Source organism: Phycodurus eques, chromosome 12, assembly GCF_024500275.1.
Source record: "Phycodurus eques isolate BA_2022a chromosome 12, UOR_Pequ_1.1, whole genome shotgun sequence".
NCBI classification, from domain to species: Eukaryota; Metazoa; Chordata; class Actinopteri; order Syngnathiformes; family Syngnathidae; genus Phycodurus; species Phycodurus eques.
This window is the reverse complement of record NC_084536.1, coordinates 5522771-5544541: the sequence shown is the minus strand read 5'-3', so window position 1 is coordinate 5544541 and position 21771 is coordinate 5522771. Positions and strand designations below refer to the sequence as shown.

The 21771-nt window shown below is 42.6% G+C and overlaps 2 protein-coding genes across 2 annotated transcripts; both read right to left on the bottom strand.

Annotated features, from left to right (window-relative positions):
• Positions 1–4643: 4643 nt before the first annotated feature.
• Positions 4644–5702, bottom strand: LOC133410353 (trace amine-associated receptor 4-like). Its single transcript, XM_061691424.1, has 2 exons — positions 5533–5702; positions 4644–5451 (listed from the first exon to the last, which is right to left on the bottom strand). Exons 1-2 carry the CDS (start codon positions 5700–5702, stop codon positions 4644–4646), a joined length of 978 nt encoding a protein of 325 aa, XP_061547408.1.
• Positions 5703–9929: 4227 nt separating this feature from the next.
• LOC133410742 (trace amine-associated receptor 4-like) lies at positions 9930–11001 on the bottom strand. Its single transcript, XM_061692230.1, has 2 exons — positions 10826–11001; positions 9930–10737 (listed from the first exon to the last, which is right to left on the bottom strand). Exons 1-2 carry the CDS (start codon positions 10999–11001, stop codon positions 9930–9932), a joined length of 984 nt encoding a protein of 327 aa, XP_061548214.1.
• Positions 11002–21771: the final 10770 nt, after the last annotated feature.

Below are 21771 nucleotides of genomic sequence, written 5' to 3'. Positions count from 1 at the left end.
ATTGTAGGTTAATTGACAACTCTAAATTGCCTGTAGGTGTGAATGTGAGTGCGAATGGTTGTTTGTTTGTATGTGCCCTGCGATTGGCTGGCAACCAGTTCAGGGTGTACCCCGCCTCCTGCCCGATGATAGCTGGGGTAGGCTCCAGCACGCCCGCGACCCTAGTGAGGAGAAACGGCTCAGAAAATGGATGGACGGATGGAATCATTCATAGTTATTGTTTGAATAATAAATATAAAAGGACATACCTGTCCAACACACGTCAGCCGCATGTTGAATAACTTTTACTCAAATGAAAAATGAGGGGCGTCAAATATTATTTCCCCAATCTGTGCTTTCTGATCCACATGCAAATACCTGGAAATATAAGCTGAAATGTTCATCTTGAAAGTACTGAGACACAACAGCAGGGGATGACAAAGACAATGGAAAGAAACTGTCTTTCAACTCGGATCATAATTTCTTCTCACTGGTTATAATAAATAAATCTGCAAACATTTCAACAATTCCTTTTTTTTTCTGTCAATATAGGATGCTGTGTGTACATTAATGTGAGAAAAAAATTAACTTAAATGATTTTAGCAAATGGCTGCAATATAAAAAAAGTGAAAAATTTAAGTGGGTATGAATACTTTCCGTACCCACTGTGTGTGTGTATATATCCATCCATTTTCTGAGCCGCTTCTCCTCACTAGGGTCGCGGGCGTGCTGGAGCCTATCCCAGATATCATCGGGCAGGAGGCTGTGTACACCCTGAACTGGTTGCCAGCCAATCGCAGGGCACTTACAAACAAACAACCATTCGCACTCACATTCACACCTACGGGCAATTTAGAGTTTTCAATTAACGTGCATGTTTTTGGGATGTGGGAGGAAACCGGAGTGCCCGGAAAAAACCCACGCAGGCACGGGGAGAACATGCAAACTCCACACAGGCGGGGCCGGGGATTGAACCCCAGTCCTCAGAACTGTGAGGCTGACGCGCTAACCAGTCGTCCACCGTGCCGCGTGTGTGTGTGTGTGTGTGTGTGTGTGTGTGTGTGTGTGTGTGTGTGTGTGTGTGTGTGTGTGTGTGTGTGTGTGTGTGTGTGTGTGTGTGTGTGTGTGTGTGTGTGTGTGTGTGTGTGTGTGTGTGTGTGTGTGTGTGTGTGTGTGTGTGTGTGTGTGTGTGTGTGTGTGTGTGTGTGTGTGTGTGTGTGTGTGTGTGTGTGTGTGTGTGTGTGTGTGTGTGTGTGAGGATAAGCAGTTCTGAAAATGGAGGGATGGATCGATCTTATAAGCATTATTGTTGTTGTTACCAAGCCTCTTTTTACAGTAACCTATATACATTTTGTTGTGTACATATATCATACTATGATCAGGCGATGAAACATTTACCTTACATGGTTTCACGGTCCTAACAGCCCTCTGAGGGAAACCGCACCAACAATGGGGCCCATGACAAAAATGAGTATGACACCCCTGTAATGTAAGACGTGCTTCCGACGCCATCAAACCTCCGCTGTTGCGGCATAGCTGAGACCTCTTTGTGCACCTTATGTCCTGGGAAGCCCACGCTTGAGCACATCCTGCCCAAAAGCGCTGAGAGACGACTGCTACCGGTGGCTGTGGCGCCACAAACAGGTTCTGAAGACAGTTGCTGACTCCACTTGAGCAGTCATTGCCAGAGCCAAGCAACAGCAGAGACCAGCCAAACATTTCATCTCCTTTATCAAGTCTGGAGAGAGGCCCAAAATACAGCAAAGGGCCGTGACTTGTCTCTTGGCCAACGGCCAAGGCCTGGAAGCTGATGGTCGATTTGGGGAAGGGGCGCCGGTTCCCAGAGACCATTACAATAACATCTCTGAGACCAAATATGGTCCTTCTGTCAGCAGGAACAAGACAATCATACTGGAGCGGATGGAAGAGGTGACTGAACCGAAACGAGCCAAGTATGCTGAGCTGGTGGAGGATTGCCACAGGGAAGGGTGAAGACTTGGCGCCTGTCTTTTGAAGTTGACTGTAGAGGATTTGCTGGCTGGACCCTCCGCAAAGCCTACCATCTCTTGGGCATTAGACTTGCCATAAAAGGCAGGCTATCAGGCACAGCGCTGAGGCAGCAGAAAAGGTGGATGTGGCTGAGGAAGAATGAACCGTGGAGTAGTGCTACTCAGACACAAGTCGCGGCCTGCTCAACCCAGGACAGCTCAGTGATCGTGAGATACAGTGCCTTGAAAAAAGTATTCAGACCCCTTGAACTTTCACCTTTTTGTGACCGTACAATCACAAACTTGAATGTAGAGGTACCCAATGAATTGATTAATTGACAACTAAGCAATCATCAAATTAATTGACAATTATTTTGATAATCGGTTGGAGTTTGTTTAACCTAAATTGTTGTTTAAAATTGTTGCTTGACATTGTTTGTTTCGCTAAACATAGTTTCACTTCAAATTGTCCAAATCCTGATTTTAGCCTCTCACCAGTAAATATACTGTGATTTCTGTAATCCTTCATGAAAGCAGACTGATTATCTTTTGTGTTGACATTTGCAAAAACCTGCTTTCACTTAAGAAACAATTATCAACATTTTTGCCCATTTTCTCACATTACGGACCAAACCAGTAACTGCATCATAATCAATTTACGGGAAAAAAAATCAAGCAAGTTTAATCTATTACAAAAATAACTGTTATTTGCAGCCGTAGTATGTAGTATGTATAACCTGTAAATGGCATGTAGTTGAAGCTGAAGTAGCCTCAGAAGTGTTCAGTATATCAAACTAGTAGCCCTTCGCATTAATCAGTACCGAAGAAGTAGCTCTCATTAAAGAAGAAGAAAAAAAAGGTTGGTGAGTACAACATCACTCCCTCTCTGGTGTTATTGCTTAATTGTTATTTATTTGGTTTTGTTTAACCATTAAACAATACCAATGCTATGTATTAAGCGAGCTGCCTATAACCTCTTAAAAATTGTCATTTATTAATTTGATGATAATTGTATGCATTTTTACTTGTTTTATTCTATTATTCTTGAATAAATGCTATTCGACAAACTACCTAATAATGCTTGCATTTTGTTTGATCATTAAACAATACCAAATAAACCAAAATGATCAGTTAACAAACAGTACCTAATCTGACCTGTTTTTTTTTTTTGCAGTGCACTTAAATGCAAAATACATTTTCATCTGATTATTCAATCGATAGAATAACCGAAAGAATAATCGATGAAAAAATATTAAATAGTAAACAGCCCTACTTGAATGTATTTTGTTAAGATTTTATGTGATAGACCAACTCAAAGTAGCACATAATTGTAAAGTGGAAAGAAAAAGATACGTTTTTCCAAATTTGAAGCAAGTATTCATCTCAAAAGTGGGGTGTGCCTTTGTATACAATACACTGATACTCCTAAATACAATCCAGTTGCCTTCAGAAGTTACCGAATTAGTCAATAGAGTCCACCTGTCCATAATTTCCTCTTAGTATAAATACACTTGTTCTGCGAAGGCATTTAAGGTGACATACAATCTCAATTAAAAAAAAAAAAACATTTAAATTTGTGGTTGTAAGGTGGCAAAATGTGAAAGGTTTTTATGGATATGAATACTTATTCAAGGCACTGTACATCACTGATGATGTAGATGTATAAAAAAAACAATATGTACTGTATGTGTTTATGCACCTGTACACTTACTGTATACTGTATGTACAGTATGCATGTATCCATGTATTATTATTATTACTATATTTCAATTTTTATATTAGATATTACATTTCAAATGCACCATGCAAGCCTATGAGCCACAAGACATGATACGTCCTAAGCAAGCTGCCTCTAACCTCTTATAATCTTTCATTTATGAATTTGATTATACAGTAATTGTATGTATTTTTACTTTTGTATTCTTTATTCTTGAATAAATGCTATTTGACACATTACCTAATAATGCTTGCATTTTTTGATTTCCCATAATGGTTTGATTATCTTTTTAAATTTCAATATCGTCATTTAATGAATTATTCTCTGTTTTATTATTATTTTGTTCCACCTTATTTGATAACTGGCTTTCAAAATGTACCCTGCAATATACATACACATTTACATGACATGCAACGACATATGTTGTAATCAATGCTTTATTGCAATATACAGTCACGAGTACAACATATTTATAAGAATGGCCTGTAAAGGTTTAACCAGGGGGGGGGAAAAGAAAGACACTCATCTCACACGGTACACAGTACACTTTTTCCAGCATCAGCAGTCAACAATAAAAACACTTCTGGAAAGACCATTTTATATGTGCACATATTCATTCCAAGCAGATGGAGCAGTGCATTTAAACATTTTGGGAAGAACAAACTAAAGTTTGTGTAGTGAAATTATGGATGAATTATGATGATTATGATTTTGAATGAACAGTAAATCAGAGGAATGTGGTTATGCCCTTATACTGGATGTAATGACTACTGCAGTGCTCGGATTGTAATTGTTACACTAAATGAAAATGTGAAAAAAATGAGCGATAAACTGTTGTTTTTACGACACTGAAAAAAAAAAGACGCAGTAGCACAGTTTCTGTATATTTTGTACACATTTGCTGATTTTCTCACATTTTCGCAGCTACACACACAACAAAGAAACATTTGCAATGGTATCTACTTTATATTGGCCTGCCAAGAGTCAGGCTTCAGAATCTGCAGCGTCACAATGAGTTTAATGGACTTTCTGAACCAGGGATAGAAAATAGCATAGATCAGCGGGTTCAGACAGGAGTTGAAGTAGAACAAGCAGATGATAAAGGTTGTAGACGACGCATTGAGCAGAACATCCTGGCCTGAGATGACAATGCAGAAATATGGCATGATGCACGCGATAAACACTACCACCACCACGCCGAGGGTCCTAGCTGCCTTCAGCTCAGATCTCTTGGTGGCTGAACCTTGCAATGTGACGCCCCCCGCGCAGGAGCGCAAGGCGCGCGCCTGTGACACGACCACCGCAAACACTTTCATGTGCAGAACCAAAATGACAGTGATGGGGCCTATGAAGGAGACAAATAGGTCTGTGATTCCTACAAAGTACGCCACTACAATCACACACTCACCTACACAGGTGTTGAACCTGCCTGGTTGCTTCAGAGTGTCAAGCGAACACATACAGTGGAAGACAAATGACGTTGCCCAACATAAATAAACAGAGATATCCACTCTAGTTTTTGTCACCTTGATGGTGTAACACAGAGGGTCACAGATAGCGACGTAACGGTCGACTGATATGAACACCATGCTTCCAATTGAAGCGGATGTGACAGAGTGATCCACAATATAATACACAACACACATCAAGTCACCAAAGAACCAACAACCGCCGAGGAGGGAAATCTGAAACAACATGAGGAAACCCACCAAGAAGTCGGAGGTGGCCAGAGAAAGCAGCAGGAGGTTGGCGGGGGTGCGCAGCTGCCTAAAAAAATACAAAGTCACGATATTACTATTAAAACACAGTGATGAAATGTGACGGTAAAAACAGTTGTTGAAGCATTACTTGAAGTGAGAGATGGAGATGATGACCAGCAGGTTCAGAGTGACAGTGATCACAGAGATGACCGACAGCAGCATGTAGGCGGCGACCGGGCGAGGACGCTGCGTTTTGCTGCAGGAAGTATTGCCGAGCCGTGGGAAGCACAGCTCGGCTTCCGCTGGGATCTCCATCATCAGGGAGCGCAGGAGATGAGCCCGCCCTTCTACGACTTGGCTTTTTATTTCATCTCATCCAACATGGAAGACAACCTCTTACCATCCGTCTCTTTCTCCACCTCCTTCATCATCTTCCGCCCCTTCAGCATCCTCCCATGCTTTGGGATCAGTGTTATTTTGGCATTATTAACTGTCGCAATCATGAAGCCATTGTCGTGGCTACAGGCAATGTGTTAAGGTGATATCTTATGACTTGACTTTGAAATAGTTTGTATACAAATAATTGTCCTTTGGCGTGCCAATGCTGCCAGGGAGAGTGGGCTAAAATATCTCTGAAAATATGTGACTCAATGCCAGTTACAAAAAACGCTTGATTTCAGCTGCTGTTCCTGAGGGTGGCCCAACCAGTTATTAGATTTAGAGGGCAATTACTTTTTCCACACAAGAGCAGTTAGTTTGCTTTGAATATTTTTTCCCCTTAATAAATGAAATCACCTTTTAAAAATTGCATTATTATGTTGACTTGGGTTGTCATTTTATGTTTATTTGGGTTGTCTGTTTGATGATCCTAAACACTGAAGTGGTTTCCCCACTTTATGCAAAAAAAAAACCCCGAGTAAAAATTTTAAAAAAAGAATTTGAGAAGTGGGCTTAAGAAAATGAAACTAGCAGTTATTTCCAATAATATCAATCAATTTGGAGCAATCAGTAAATAACTAATTGCCCTGGGAACGACCTTTTTTATTGATATGCTGCCATGTGTTGGTGTGACATCATCGACGGCATTGGAGACCAAATATGCTGCATAGCCAGTTTGGAGAATGGAATGTACTATACTTTATATATCGTCGCTGTCGGGTGTACTCCCCCCACCTCCAAAATGACAACTTTTCAGGAAATTATTATTATTATTATTATTATTATTATTTTTAAAGTTAGCTCACTACCTCACACCAAACGCGGAAGTGCTGCGTGCATAGAGTCCATTTAATTACTGTTGCTTTTGTACATTTCCATGATTACAATTTTAATTCCATTTGAAAAATAGAGGCAAAAGCTCGGATTGTTTTTTCATATCACATACTCCTTCTAAATCTGATGCTTGTGGTTGGCTGTATCTGGTAATGTGCCATTCTGCTGCTATTCTGCTTCAAATATGACATATTTTTCCAAATATGACCTCAAAGCGCCACCTTGTGGTGCAATGTATTAGTTTGTCTGAGATTTTGAAAAGGTTAGACTCATCGGGCGGCACGGTGGCCGACTGGTTAGAGCGTCAGCCTCACAGTTCTGAGGACCCGGGTTCAATCCCCGGCCCCGCCTGTGTGGAGTTTGCATGTTCTCCCCGTGCCTGCGTGGGTTTTCTCCGGGCACTCCGGTTTCCTCCCACATCCCAAAAACATGCATGAATTGGAGACTCTAAATTGCCCGTAGGTGTGAATGTGAGTGCGAATGGTTGTTTGTTTGTATGTGCCCTGCAATTGGCTGGCAACCAGTTCAGGGTGTACCCCGCCTCCTGCCCAATGACAGCTGGGATAGGCTCCAGCATGCCCGCGACCCTGGTGAGGATAAGCGGCTCAGAAAAAGGATGGATGGATGGATGGATAGACTCATCGTTACACTTTTAAACGCATAAAAGAACATTGACTTTTGAATAGTTTCATCTTTATAATTTTGGACTTTTTTTGAAACAAGCATTTACTTTTCTGGGTTGTCACATGAAGGATATTGTCTGTGCACATTTGTCATTAGGCCAACATTGTGTGGTATGATGGTATTCTACATGCTGTACACATATAATGCAACAAACACACTTTTGATTATGTATTTACATTTCATTGTTTCATTATCAGTAAATTATTGTGCACATAAATGTCTGCTGTCACACAATGCCACTGACCGTACAAAAGGTTTTTAACTTCAGAAAAGTAAACGACTGCATTATGCCATCTTCCCAAACTTTTTTCCCAAGGTCTCAGAGCCATGAGCATCCAATAAATGCAACAATGAGCTGATTTAACTTGTGTATTAGGCGGATATGAATCTACAGTACACAGACGTACCTCCATATGGCTCATGCGGCTTCCTTCTTCAACAAAGCATTACAGATTCAATTTTAACAAAACAAGTCAACTTAAATGTATCTAACCTCACTATATTTATCTGTTATTGTCTAAAAAAAACACTACACAGCTTGCTTCCTTTACAACATTTCTCAGACATTTTGAGCGTTCAAGAGTGTTTATAGATTTGTACTCAACTTATTTTCACCACTTCAAATTGGTTACTACTGCATAAAAATAACAAACGAAGTGGGGATAGACCAATAGTCACGATTTGTGAAGCAAACCAAAACACGCACTACTGTAAAGGAAATGTGCTTGTCTTCTGTTGCTGATGTCAGCAGGCTGATGTTTCAAATCAGGCTGGTTTTGACCTCATTGTGGACAGGCCAAAATACGCCTGAAAATCAAACGTTAACAGAGAACAAGCCTAAAATTACGACAGAGTCTATTTTGGGGGGATTTTTTTTCTGCAGACATCATTTAAATGTCAAGAACTATAGAGCACTGTATGTGCCACTGTTTGTCAGTATTAGATGGTCATTGTAGTGGCACCACGGCGTATGTGTGGTTACTATATCTGCTCGCCGTCCAGGTGTTGTGGCTACGAATCTGGGCTCCGACCCTCCTGTCGGGAGTCTGCATGTTCTCCCCGGTCTTGCGTGTGTTTTCTTCGCGTACTGAGGCTTCCTCCCACATTTCAAAAACATACTTCTTTGGGTAAGCGAAGACTTTAAATTGTCCTGAGGTAGGACTGTGGGAAGGCTTTACCCTGCCTCTCAGCCAAAGTCAACTGGGAGAGAGCTGTGTAGAAACTGGAATAAAGTCATTGTAGTTACAGTATTTATTTGAAAGACCTGCCCATTACTCAATATTCATCAATGTCATTTCAACCTGTTTTAAATGATCCCTCCCATCCTAAACTTGTGGATATTTTTTGCAACATATCCCCCGTTATTTGCGGAAACCCCTGCTCATTTGCATATTTTGTGTTTTTTCTTTGTTTGTTTTTAATGGCAAGTATAAATGAACATCAATTATTCACGAATATTTACTATTCGCGGTCAGGCTATGCTCACATCCCCCACAAATAGTGATGCTCCACTGTACACTCTGTTTTAGTTCTTTTATTATACTGAGGAGCCAGAACAGAAACACCAAAAAAATATTTTGTCTCAGTATCTTCCATGTTCGGTTGTACAGTGGCCACATAGTTCTCCTCTTTGCCATCACTGGTATCATTAAAAAAATAACTTTTTTTTGGGATCTAATAGATTAAAAAGGAAATGCACTTTTAACAAACACTGTACAATACTGTGTTGCAGGTGGTTGAGGAGGGAGGAGCCGATGGCTCAGAGCTTTGTTGAGCCAGTGAACATACTGTATCTCATACATTTGCTTCCATTTTTTGTGTGTGTGTGGGGATAAAACAAGCGGACTAGCAAACAACAATACAGTATTATGACACAAGCAGATTGACTCAAAGATGTCGCTACTTTTATTGCCTTATTAATCTTGATAGATGCTGAAAATATGTAATGATGATCGAGATGGCTTCTGAGTGAGCATATGTAAAAAATGAAAGACATGCAATAGCACTATAGATACCAAATTAAATAGGAAGTAATTTCATAGTATCATATGTGTGAGGAATTTACTCTTTTACAGGATAAAAATAATCAGATTGCTCCCAGCAAGCTACTGCACTCCTAACTGCCCACATGGCAGAACTGTTAAACAGGATGACATCAATAAATATTGAAGGAAAACAATTCCTTCAATATTTTTTTTTTTTTTTTTTTTATTTCCTCCCTAAAAAGAATGTCATGTGATGGTACATGTGATGGTCCACGCTTGTCAACATATCTCTCGTGAATGTGATTTTTTTTTTTTAGGATGTTGTTTTTATCTCCACAGTGACTCAATATCGCTACAAAATCAATAAGACAAATAGAGGTCTTTTAAACGTGACACAGAATGGAGAATGTGTTCTCTTTTGGACAGGTTAAAGGTTGAAAGCATGCATGCTTGTCAACAGTTGAAACAAAACCAATCACTTAAAAAAAACGAAAAAAAAAACAGTCACTCTCAAGGCAAACCATTAGTCATCCACATTTGAAAGAGAATTCAGATAATTTTCTATTCTGGACAACATGAAGGGTAGAAAGCATGCCTGGCTTGTTTACATTATTTTGGCTTGGCTGGAGTCAGGCTTCAGAATCTGCAGCGTCACAATGAGTTTAATGGACCTTCTGAACCAGGGATAGAAAATAGCATAGATCAGCGGATTCAGACAGGAGTTGAAGTAGAACAAGCACATGATAAAGGCTGCAGACGACGCATTGAGCAGAACATCCTGGCCCGAGATGGCGATGCAGAAATATGGCATGATGCACGCGATAAACACCACCACCACCACCCCGAGGGTCCTGGCTGCCTTCAGCTCAGAACTCTTGACTGTTGTGCCGCGCAATATGACATTTCTCAAGCGGGAGCGCATGGCGCGCACCTGAGACACAGCCACCAAAAACACTCTCATATACAGAACCACAATGACAGTGAGGGAGCCAATGAAGGAGAAAACAAGGTCTGTCATTCCAACAGCGTACGTAACCACAATCACACATTCACCTACACAGCTGTTGTACCTGCCTGGTTGCTTCAGAATGTCAATGAAACACACACAGTGGAAAAGTAATGAAATTAACCAACAGAGATAAACACAGATTTTAACTCTTATTTGGGAGACTTTGATGTGGTAATGCAGAGAGTCACAGATAGCCACATAGCGGTCGATTGATATGAGCACCATACTTCCTATTGAGACAGACGTTATCACGTAAACCAGAACATAATAAACAGCGCACATCAAGTCACCGAAAAGCCAACAACCGTCAAGGAGGAAAATCTGAAACAACATGAGGAAGCTCACCAAGAAATCAGAGGTGGCCAGCGAAAGTAGCAGCAGGTTGGTGGGAGTGTGCAGTTGCCTAAACAAAGATAAACACTTGTTATAATGTCTGGAATTTGGACATAGCGCATGACGGTACAAGTGGAGAAAGGAGGACAAGGCATCACTTGAAATGAGAGATGGAGATGATGACCAGCAGGTTCAGAGTGAAGGTGATCAGCGAGATAGCGGAAAGCAGCATGTAGGTGAGAGCGGCTGCCGAGGGAGGACGGTGCGGCTTCCTGCAGGAAGTGTTTACAAGCAGCGGGAAGCACAACGAGGCTTCTTCTGCCACCTCCATCATCAGGGAGAGCAGAAGACAGGTTCCCCCTCAACCCAGCTCTGACGCTGATCTGCATGACGATGTTCATAAGTCCATAACAACAGAAGACAGTGCGCCTCTTTCTCCTCCTCCTCCTCATCACCCTCCCATACTTTGACGTCAACATTTTTTCGGGATTAAAGAAACAGTAAATCACACAGTTTTACTTGGCAAAAGGGAATGGATTGGATGAATCAGGGGTTTCCAAACTTTTGGATGGATTCAAGCGCCAGTTGAAATTCTTTGACTTTAATTTATCCTAAACATTAAAACATTCTACAATGAATATAAACAGTCTAAATAACCATGTTTAAATGCCATGTTTTTATGATTTGAAAAAAATTAAACTAAGATAAATCAAAACTTTTGTTATGTTATCTGTTATCCTTAACCACTATAACTTCGTTGTGAAAAACTGAAATCGTTGGAGTAAAAACGAACAACTGAAATAATGTGGAAGTATACTATAGTCAATGCAAATTACAGCTTTCTGTTAAAGCTGAGAAGGCAACCAGCTGTAGGATTTTTCAAGATTTTTGGGTGGCCCCTATATACCACTAGAAGACATTTTCCCCAGTACTGAGAAGAGCTGCACATTCAGAACACAAACCAAAGCAATCTTTATTAAGCTGACAATTTTTTAAAGCGGTTACTTGAGGATCACTAATACGATATGTTCACAAAATGGACCTTGATTCAGAGCAGCAAGTGGAGGAAATCACTTTTGCTTCTGAAAGTAATGTCATGATCTGTGCCCTGCAGTTCCTCTGTGACACGTGGTGGGAGACTTGTGCCTCTTCCCCCGCCCCCGTCCCCCCTCTCTCTCTCTCTCTGGCACTGGTTCCAATTAGCACTCATCACACCCTGCACTTAAGCCTACCTGTTCCAGTATTTGCCAATTTCACTCACCTGCTCACACCCCAGCCCTCCGCATGCTCCCTGCTCCTACGGACCGCCTCACGCCTTGGAATTCCTGGCATTGCGCTTATCCCAAATAAACCACTACCAACTGTTTCCTCCGCCTCTGTCTGCTTTTGGGTGCAGTCCAAAAACCGTTTGATACAAACCCTGACAAGTGAATTATCTTTATTCACCATTAAGAAGCAAAGCAAAGCAAAGCAAATTTATTTATATAGCGCATTTCATACAGAAGGTAACTCAATGTGCTTTACATGATTAAACGCATTAAAAACAAAGAAAAAAAACAGCTTATAAACATTTAAAACAAAGAAAAAAACTGTACTCATCTGGAGACACTGCTAGCTATTACTGTGTCATCTGCATAGCGATGATAGTCAAAATTAAAGTTCGGAAGAATTTGACCCAAGGGTAGCATGTACAGGCTGAACAGGAGGGGTCCAAGAGCTGACCCTTGAGGGACCCCATAGGGCATTGCCATTCGATGAGATTGAACACTGCCAATGGTTACAAAATAACTCCTTTCCTCCAGGTAGGACCTGAACCATTTAAGGACTGTTCCATTTAGTCCTACCCATGTTTCCAACTTGTTCAGCAGTATATTATGATCTATCGTGTCAAAAGCTGCACTGAGATCCAACAAGACCAGAATTGACACCTTTCCCGAGTCAGTATTCAACCTTATATCATTTAGCACTTTGATAAGAAAAGATTCTGTACTGTGATGAGTTCGGAAACCTGATTGAAATCTGTCAAAAAGTCCATTTAAGTTAAATAAATTGCTGAGTTGATTAAAAATAACTTTCTCAACATTCTTGGCTATGAAAGGGAGATTTGAGATTGGTCAATAGCTTGCTAACATGGAAGCGTCCAGCATTCTATTTTTTTTAGCAGAGGCTTAATGGCAGCTACTTTAAGACCTTTAGGAAACTCGCCTGACTGAAATGAGCAAATGATTATTTGCTGGAAATCAGCTAGCACAGACTTCGCAATAGCTTTGAATAAGTCAGATGGTAATGAGTCAAGACAGCTCGTTGATGGTTTCAGCTGCTGAACCGTTTTCTCTACAGTTTTTCTGGTCAACTGTATCAAATTCTGAATGGTGATAGAGTTTTTCCTGGGTGGCTTCAGATGTAGTATCGTTTTATCATTTTGCTGATTTGTGCTAATATTTAACCTGATGGATTGTATTTTTTCACTAAAATAACAAGCAAATGAGCTTGTTAACCACAGCAAACAGAGTGCGAGTATTGTTGAAGTTGTTACTGATGATTTCAGAAAAGTGTCGAACCCTGACTAACTCTTGGTTAAAATTACAAAGACTTTGTCTGTAGAGGTCATAGTCAATTTGGCGTTTAGTTTTTCTCGACTTATGTTCTGCTTTCCTCCACTTTGATTTAGAGGTCTTTACCATCATTGTGCTCCTCCACAGTGTTCGAGGTCGCCTCAAGAAGAAGAAGAAGAAGAAGAATCATCTTTTATTGTCATGAACATGCATGCATGTACATGAAATTTGTTCTCTGCATTTAACCCATCACAGGGAACACATACACATGTTAGTGGAACACACTGGAGCAGGGTGGGAGCATTTCGGGGTATCAGTGTCTTGCTCAAGGACACCACAGCCGTGAGTCCGGGGGATGTTGGCGGATGGTCCAGTCGGGGTCTTGAACCTAGGTCCCCCAATTAAAGTGCCACTAAGCAGTTGTGTTTTGTTTCTAAATACATTAAATATGTTTGATATGCTGAAAAGATATGCAAAGACATAACAACGTAGTGGTGAAATGTTGATATAGCTTAAGCATCTTTTTCACCGTTTGAATTTTCCTGATTTTGTGGGCGGGGCTAAAACAACCCCCATATACTTTCTAAAATTCCCTCCGCCACTATATAAGGACAAAGTGATGTCGTTTCGTTTGGCTATGCTGCTCAGTTGTGACTTAGCTGCGCTTAGCTTCCACAAAAAGGCCCATTTACCACTCCAACCTACAGTTAGCAAGCTAACGATGGCTACACCCTGAAAATGCTTCTTTGCTGGATGCCTCAATTTTATAGAACAGCTTGGAGACGTTATTTAAGCTCCCAAAACAGTTAATAAAAAAAGCGACTTTTTGAAGACACGTGGCGAGCTGAACATCAACACCACTACCCGACTGTAGTGCGCATTTTACAATGGTTAGTTTTGTAAATTTGCACCAGAGACAGCATGGCTTCGTGGGTTACTTGATACTAGTGAATGGGGCAGTGCTGACTATCTAACTACTGGTGTTGTTACATACGCGAACGTTTCGTTCAGAAGAACAAATCTTTTTAGTGAACGAACTGAACCGAATCAGTTTATGCAATGATTAGTTCTTTGAGCTTGGCCGCTGTGAGGCGAGCGAGTCGGCTGGGAGCGGAAACAGAACTGTCGAAGCGCTCTGTCACTCACATCTGAATCTTCGGTGAGGGACTTAAGTGAACTGAGTGATTGGTTCGTGGAATTTATCGTTCGCGATCCGTTAGACACGAGTGATTCCTTCGTGGAACTTCTTCGTTTGTGAGCCGCTAAGGTGCGATGTACTAGTACGATGAGTGATTCGTTTGCGGAAGGAATGACGTACTACGCAATGAACGTACTCATGGGTGATTTTAACAGCAAATCCTGACGTCCTTGCGGGGATAGCTTTCACTAGCAGCCGTTTCTTCAAGCTAACGGCTAATGTTGAGTCAGTCAAGCACACATGAAAACAAGCACACATCTTAAAAATACATGTAAATTAATAATAAATGTTTTTACGTACACATACATATCATTCCCTCTGTGTCGCTAATGTGATTCTTAAAGCATTTTATTTCATAATATTAATAATAACACATTAAAATTCTCCAGTTCTTGTCAAGGCACTCAAAGCCGCTTTCCACTAATCAGATGACAATAACAGTAAGATTAGTGAACAGGAAGCCCGGCTGGCTGGGGCTGGTGTCAGCGACACTGTCCACCGCGGTGGAATGTACAAAAGTCACGCCGGCTGGCGAGAGCCGAGCTGGACGTTAGGGGACGTGGAAGGATAGTCGGTAGCTGAGGACGAGGAAGCACTTGAATGATTTTGTGAAAAAGAAATTAAGTTGTGTGGAGTAATGTGAAATGACACAGGGAAAAAGTATTGAACACACCAACTGGTATTTATTTAATACTTTGTACAAAAGCCTGTGCCCTGCGACTGACTGGCGACCAGATCAGGGTGTAGTCCGTCTTTCGCCTGAAGTCAGCTGGGATAGGCTCCAGCGCCCCGCGACCCTTACCAGGATAAGAGGTGTTGAAAATGGATGGATGGATGCATATTGTATAGTAATGTATATGCTATACATTGTTATTATTGTCTTACTCAAAGCAATCAGATCGGATGCCTTGGAAGTGCAATGATGTTGTATGATCCTGTGTTGATATCGTCACTTCTGTGTTGTATCATCTTGCAGAAAAAAGTATAATATTTCCAAACATACTGATATGTTGTCATCTAAAAGTACATACTTGTCGACTAGTAGAACATATTTCAAATGCACAAACACATTACTCTGAGTGGCAGCCAGCATTTTTTCATGTTCCCAATTTACGTTGTATTGCAAGATGCAGTAGTAAATGTGACAGTTTGAACTCGCATTACTGTTCTTTAATGTCATACAACCATATGCACCAAAATTTACGTTTTAGTGCTTTAATCAGCAGTAATTGAGGTTACAGTTTGTTAAAAGTTGAACGCATCATTTAGGTGGCTTACTTGAGTTATTAGGAAGACTTGTTCCGCTTATTTTGACTTGTTTGTTTGTGCAATGCTTGCATCATGTCACCTGTTTGTTTCACACCTTTGATTGCAGCCATGTCATTATGGAGCACCAAATGTAGCAGGTGTGAAACCTGTGACATTGTGTGTGGGTGTGTGCGTATGCGAGCGTGCGTGGTGTGTGTGTGTGTGTGTGTGTGTGTGTATGTGGCAGCTTCACACAAAAACATGAAACAAGATAAACAAATGCTTGTTCTTCCTTTTAACTGCAATAAAGTTTTTGACGTAACCTTCACACATCCATACACAACATAACTTCTATATGATAAACAACACTGCATACACCACCTGCACACGCACGCAATTCATGCACACACACAAGCACACACACATCATTGTTTCATCATTTTCAAATCATATCTATCTATCTATCTATCTATCTATCTATCTATCTATCTATCTATCTATCTATCTATCTATCTATCTATCTATCTATCTATCTATCTATCTATCTATCTATCTATCTATCTATCTATCTATCTATCTATCTATCTATCTATCTGTCCCGCCATCCAACTGTCCACCAACCTACCTACCCATCCCTCCATTTATCTATCCATCCATCCATGTATCCTCCAAAAGCTAGATTTAGATGCCATTGCACATATTAATAATTTGGGCTAATTTGAGCCAGAGTGCCCCCTTTCAATCATAGTGAGGATAGGTCTGACTATCTGATGTCTCCGATTATCATGACCAATCATCTGGTTGTGTGGGGCAGTCTTGGTACCAGAATGTGTGTTTTGGGTGGGCATTCGGTCAGCGTGGGAGTCACATTGTAATCCTCAAAGCACTGATGGATGATCACACGCGATAAGTACCCTGACCCTGCTATGCAAACACCGTTTTTCTTATTTCTATTTTGTTTTTATTCTCTTCAATCTTTAGATCACTTTAATGTCTGAAATAAATCAATTTAGACATTGATTAAATTATACATACAGATTGTCACTAAAAGGCTATACTTCAAGTACCTTTGGCAGGGAGCGTTATTAGCATTCCCACATAGTTTCTAGGCAGGACACACCCCACTGCAAGATGGGATGACCATCCCAAAACCACCCCAAACATGTATTACGTTTGTACAAAATAAAAACAAATAAGTTCGTTATGCTTAGATTTAGAGCTAGATTTGGGTCTTAAGGCAGTTTATGATGGGTTAAGGGCAGGATTAGGGTGGGTGAGAAACATTAACACCACCACACCTAAGTCACACACTTGAAAGTGCCTGGAAGCAGTACGGCGTGTTCTACGGGGATACAACAGCCAATCATAGTGTAGCGGCGTGTGCGCTGGAGCCACTAATATTGGAGCAGGGCATGTCGTGCCAAGAAACTATGGAGGAATCCTAATAACGCGTGGCAGGGCACAACTCATTTGGGGTTGGGAGCACTGTAAATCATTTAGGGGTGTGTGGCCCACGCATGTTCCCCCCATGATGCGGACACTGGTGTGGGGCTTGTCGAGAGCGATTCCCACAGCCGCCATTGATCTGCTTCGAAAACAGTGAGGGGCCGACAGTCGTAAATATTAAACAATTGCAAATCATTATGTGTTTGATCAAAAAAGTTCGACCAAACCACGGACACGGCTTATTACGTGAAATGCAACGATAGCCAATTAAGATAGCGCTGTTGCCATATACAAATATAAGAGCAATCAGTTGTGTTGAGTGTTTGTATAATGTGTCTCCCAAGTCATTCACCACAATATAAATGACAAGACCAGTTCGCATCAGCAATGAAGTTACCCGAGAAGCTAACGGTAGCTCAGCTTATGGGCCTTTTCGGATTCTGGTTTTTGCTTAGGAACTTTTCTTTCCTTTCTGAGCGAGATGACACAGAAATATTTTGAGGATAGTTTGTTTGAATTCTAAAAATGTTTAGGAAATGTACCTCGATGCAACCCTCAAGCCACCTTTAGCAAATGTGACTCCAGGCCTACCTTTATCAAATGTAAGGAGAGTTATTACCCACAACCCTTTATGACAGCAATATTTAAAGCAGCAGGTCACCGACAAAGTTTCCAGACTAATGCCATGCTCAGACTACATGAATGCTGGACCCGATAGACGCGATAGAAGGCTGGACCCGATAGACGCGTCGCAGACAAACGTGAACTGTCGTGGCCGATCATTTGAGTTATGAGTCCTCGATCAAGCATCCGCCTCTTTGTGAAAACATCAACAATTGCCAATCTAGTGTCTGGGACACCTTACAACCACGACAAGGAAAGTCTGTCATTTCAGAATTTTTTGTTTGTTTGTTTGTTTTTTGTCCTACATGGTCCTATGATAGACATTGACCAATAGTGTGAAGGCGCGCCATTAAACTGGACAGTTTTATAAGCGTAAAAAGGCATCTTTAAGGAACGTACAGGCTTTTTTTCTAGTTAGGGCATATGGAAAACGTTATGTCCACAAAATCCTACATCGTTGTCATATTTCCTCGTTGTCATATTTTCAGAGGTTGAAATGGGCATAAAGAAAGATGTCAACATAGATTTTCATGCTGATTGGTCTTATGTATCTGACTTTACGTGATGTTAAGCTTTACCGCGTCCTTTTGAGAGGAAAAATGTAACATCCCGATGAGAAAATATTGGGCCAATGTCTTATTTTCAGAGGTTGACGCCGCGACGAGTAGAAACGTCTATGTAAATTTTGCTGAAGATTGGTGACAGTTTTGGGACTTTAAGCGATGTAATGTTTATGGCCCCCTTTAAACTCCGGTGACTTCCTGAGCTCTCTCCCGTTTTGTCTGATGAGAGCGTGTATAACAGGAGCGCGCGCCATCCAATTGTTGTTCCTGCGTAGCAAAGCTCCGGTTAACCCTGTGGACCCGCACTTCTTTCCCGCGGTCCCGCATGCCCACACACTGTTTTCCTGCTGCCTGGACTAATTTCTTCTCGTCCCGCCGCCCCGATGACCTGTGCCGTCGGGCTGAACAGCACACAATGATGCAACAGCAACAAAATGGCGTCTGGTTGGTGTCATTCTTGTTGTGTGGCCACTCACCCTGACAAAGAAAGGACGATTTTATGACACCATGTCTGGTAATCTGGTATATTGACCGTCGTGAATGACACAAAAAGTTGTGCAGTCTGAGCTCGGCATAAGCGAAGATGCTTGAGAGTTTCACACAAGAAACTTAATATATAAATATAATAAATAAATAATAATAATGCAAATGTTGAATAAAAAATTTGACCAGAACAGTACAGTGGAACCTCAATTTAATGTACTAATGATGGTGTCGTCTGTTACAGCCGATTGTCCATCACATTGAAACACTTTTTCATGGCTTATAAATACAAACATACAGTACAAACAAACATACAGTACAAAAATGAGCGCCGAGCAGGGGTGGGTATACTTATTGCCCCCCGGCTCGGCACCTGTATGTTGGGGTTAACTCCAGTGGATGAGAGGGTAGCCTCCCTGCGCCTTCGAGTGGGGGGACGGTTCTGACTGTTATTTGTGCCTAAGCACCAAACAGCAGTTCAGAGTACCCTCCCTTTTTGGAGTCCTTAGAGGGGGTGCAGGAGAGCGCTCCCGCTAGGGACTCCATCGTTCTGCTGGGGGACTTCAATGCTCACGTGGGCAATGACAGTGAGACCTGGAAGGGTGTGATTGGGAGGAACGCCCCCCCGATCAGAACCCGAGTGGTGTTCTGTTATTAGACTTCTGTGCTCACCATGGTTTGTCCATAACGAACACCATGTTCAAGCATAAGGGTGTCCACACGTGCACTTGGCACCAGGACACCCTGGGACGCCGTTCGATGATCGACTTTGTGGTCGTGTCATCGGAATTGGAGCCGCATGTCTTGGACACTTGGGTGAAGAGAGGGGCAGAGCTTTCAACTGATCACACCTGGTGGTGAGTTGGCTCCGATGGTGGGGGAAGATGCCGGTCTGACGTAGGAGGCCCGAACGTATTGTGAGGGTCTGCTGGGAACGTCTGGCAGAATCCCCTGTCAGAAGGAGTTTCAACTCCCACCTCCGACAGAACTTCATCCACGTCTTGGGGAGGCGAGGGACATTGAGTCTGAGTGGACCATGTTCCACGCCTCCATTGCCGAGGCGGCCCTCCACAGCTGTGGCCGTAAGGTAGTCGGTGCCTGTCGTGGCGGCAATCCCCGAAACTGTTGGTGTACACCAGCGGTGATGGATGCCGTCAAGCTGAAGAAGAAGTCCTATCAGGCCTTTTTGAACTGTGGGACTCCTGAGGCAACTGATTGGTACCGGCTGGCCAAGTTGAATGCCGCTTTGGTGGTCGCTGAGGCAAAAACTCGGGTGTGAGAGGAGTTTGGTAAGACCATGAAGAACGACTTCCGGACGGCTTCGAGGAAATTCTGGTCCATTATCCGGCATCTCAGGAGGGGGAAGCAGTGCACCATCAACACTGTGTATAGTGGGGATGGGGCGCTGCTGACCTCGACTCGGGACGTTGTGAGTCGGTGGGGAGAATACTGTCAGGTTCAAACAATCTAGAACATTTAATAAACAATAAACAAGGAAGGAAGACGAGATGGTTTATATACTCGCGAGGAGAACGATTAGAGTTGTTCGCAGTTACAAACTCCTACCGGTCTGAACACACTCTGTCAATCCCTCTCTTTTTATTTTCTTAGGGCGGTTTCTAGTTATACAGACGTTGCTGCTATCTTAAGATAAGGGCACACACAGCAGCACCGTAAAACAATCACATATATGACTCATTGTGGAGATGTGTTCTTCATCAGCGCTGATTGCTTCAACCTTTGACCGCAAAATGTTCCAGCCGCTATCTTTTGATGAGGGCACAGTCCTCTTCACAGACGTCAACTTTTATGATACAATCAGCATTATACTGCTAAATGCATGCTTTGAAAATACTATAAGGGATAACAAATGTAAATTTATTCTAACAAATACTCCTCAATTTCACTGACACTCCTTCCCAAGAGGAAGCAGAGTCTGGGGTCTCTGAGGCGGGCTCTCCTATTTCTGGGGTTGAGGTCACCGAGGTAGTTAATAAGAACCCGGGGGTGGATGAGATTCGCCCGGAGTTCCTAAAGGCTCTGGATGTTGTAGGGCTGTCCTGTTTGACACACCTCTGCAACATCGCATGGACATCGGGGACAGTGCCTCTGGATTGGCAGTCTGGGGTGGTGGTCCCCTTTTTAAGAAGGGGAACCGCAGGGTGTGTTCCAACTATAGGGGGAATCACACTCCTCAGCCTCCCTGGTAAGGTCTATTCAGGGGTGCTGGAGAGGAGGGTCTGTCAGGAAGTCGAATCTCAGATTCAGGAGGAGCAGTGTGGTTTTTGTCCTGGCCGTGGAACAGTGGACCAGCTCTTCACCCTCGACAGGGTCCTCGAGGGTGCATGGGAGTTCGCCCAACCAGTCTACATGTGTTTTGTGAACTTGGAGAAGGCGTTCGACCGTGTCCCTCGTGGAGTCCTGTGGGGGGTGCTTCGGGAGTATGGGGTACCGAACCACCTGATACAGGCTGTTCGGTCCATGTTTTGTACGTATTGCCGGCAGTAAGTCGGACTCGTTTCCAGTGAGGGTTGGACTCCGCCAAGGCTGCCCTTTGACACCGATTCCGACGTAGTCTCTCCAGCGTATCAAGGGGCGTGCCCGTGGTCTCCTCCCGGTGGGACACGCCCGGAACGAATGACCAGGGAGGCGTCCAGGAGACATCCTAATCAGATGCCTGAGCCACCTCAACTGGCTTCTCTCAATGCAGAGGAGCACCGGCTCTACTCTGAGCCTCTCGCAGATGACCGAGTTTCTCACACAATCTCTAAGGGAAAGCCCGGACACCCTGCGGAGGAAACTCATTTCGGCCGCTTGTATCCGGGATCTTGTTCTTTCAGTCACGACCCACAGCTCATGACCATAGGTGAGGGTAGGAACGTCGATCGACCGGTAAATTGAGAGCTTCACGTTTGGGCTTAGCTCCTTCTTCACCACAACAGACCGATACAAAGTCAGGATCACTGCAGATGCTGCACCGATCTGCC

Bases quoted from the DNA above. Each gene is read 5' to 3' on its own strand.
- LOC133410742 (XM_061692230.1), bottom strand. From the start codon at position 11,001: ATGATGGAGGTGGCAGAAGAAGCCTCGTTGTGCTTCCCGCTGCTTGTA. The intron at 10,738-10,825 runs GTGATGCCTTGT...ATCTTTGTTTAG, and splicing joins ATCTCCATCTCTCATTTCAA to GCAACTGCACACTCCCACCA.
- LOC133410353 (XM_061691424.1), bottom strand. From the start codon at position 5,702: ATGATGGAGATCCCAGCGGAAGCCGAGCTGTGCTTCCCACGGCTCGGC. The intron at 5,452-5,532 runs GTAATGCTTCAA...GTATTTTTTTAG, and splicing joins ATCTCCATCTCTCACTTCAA to GCAGCTGCGCACCCCCGCCA.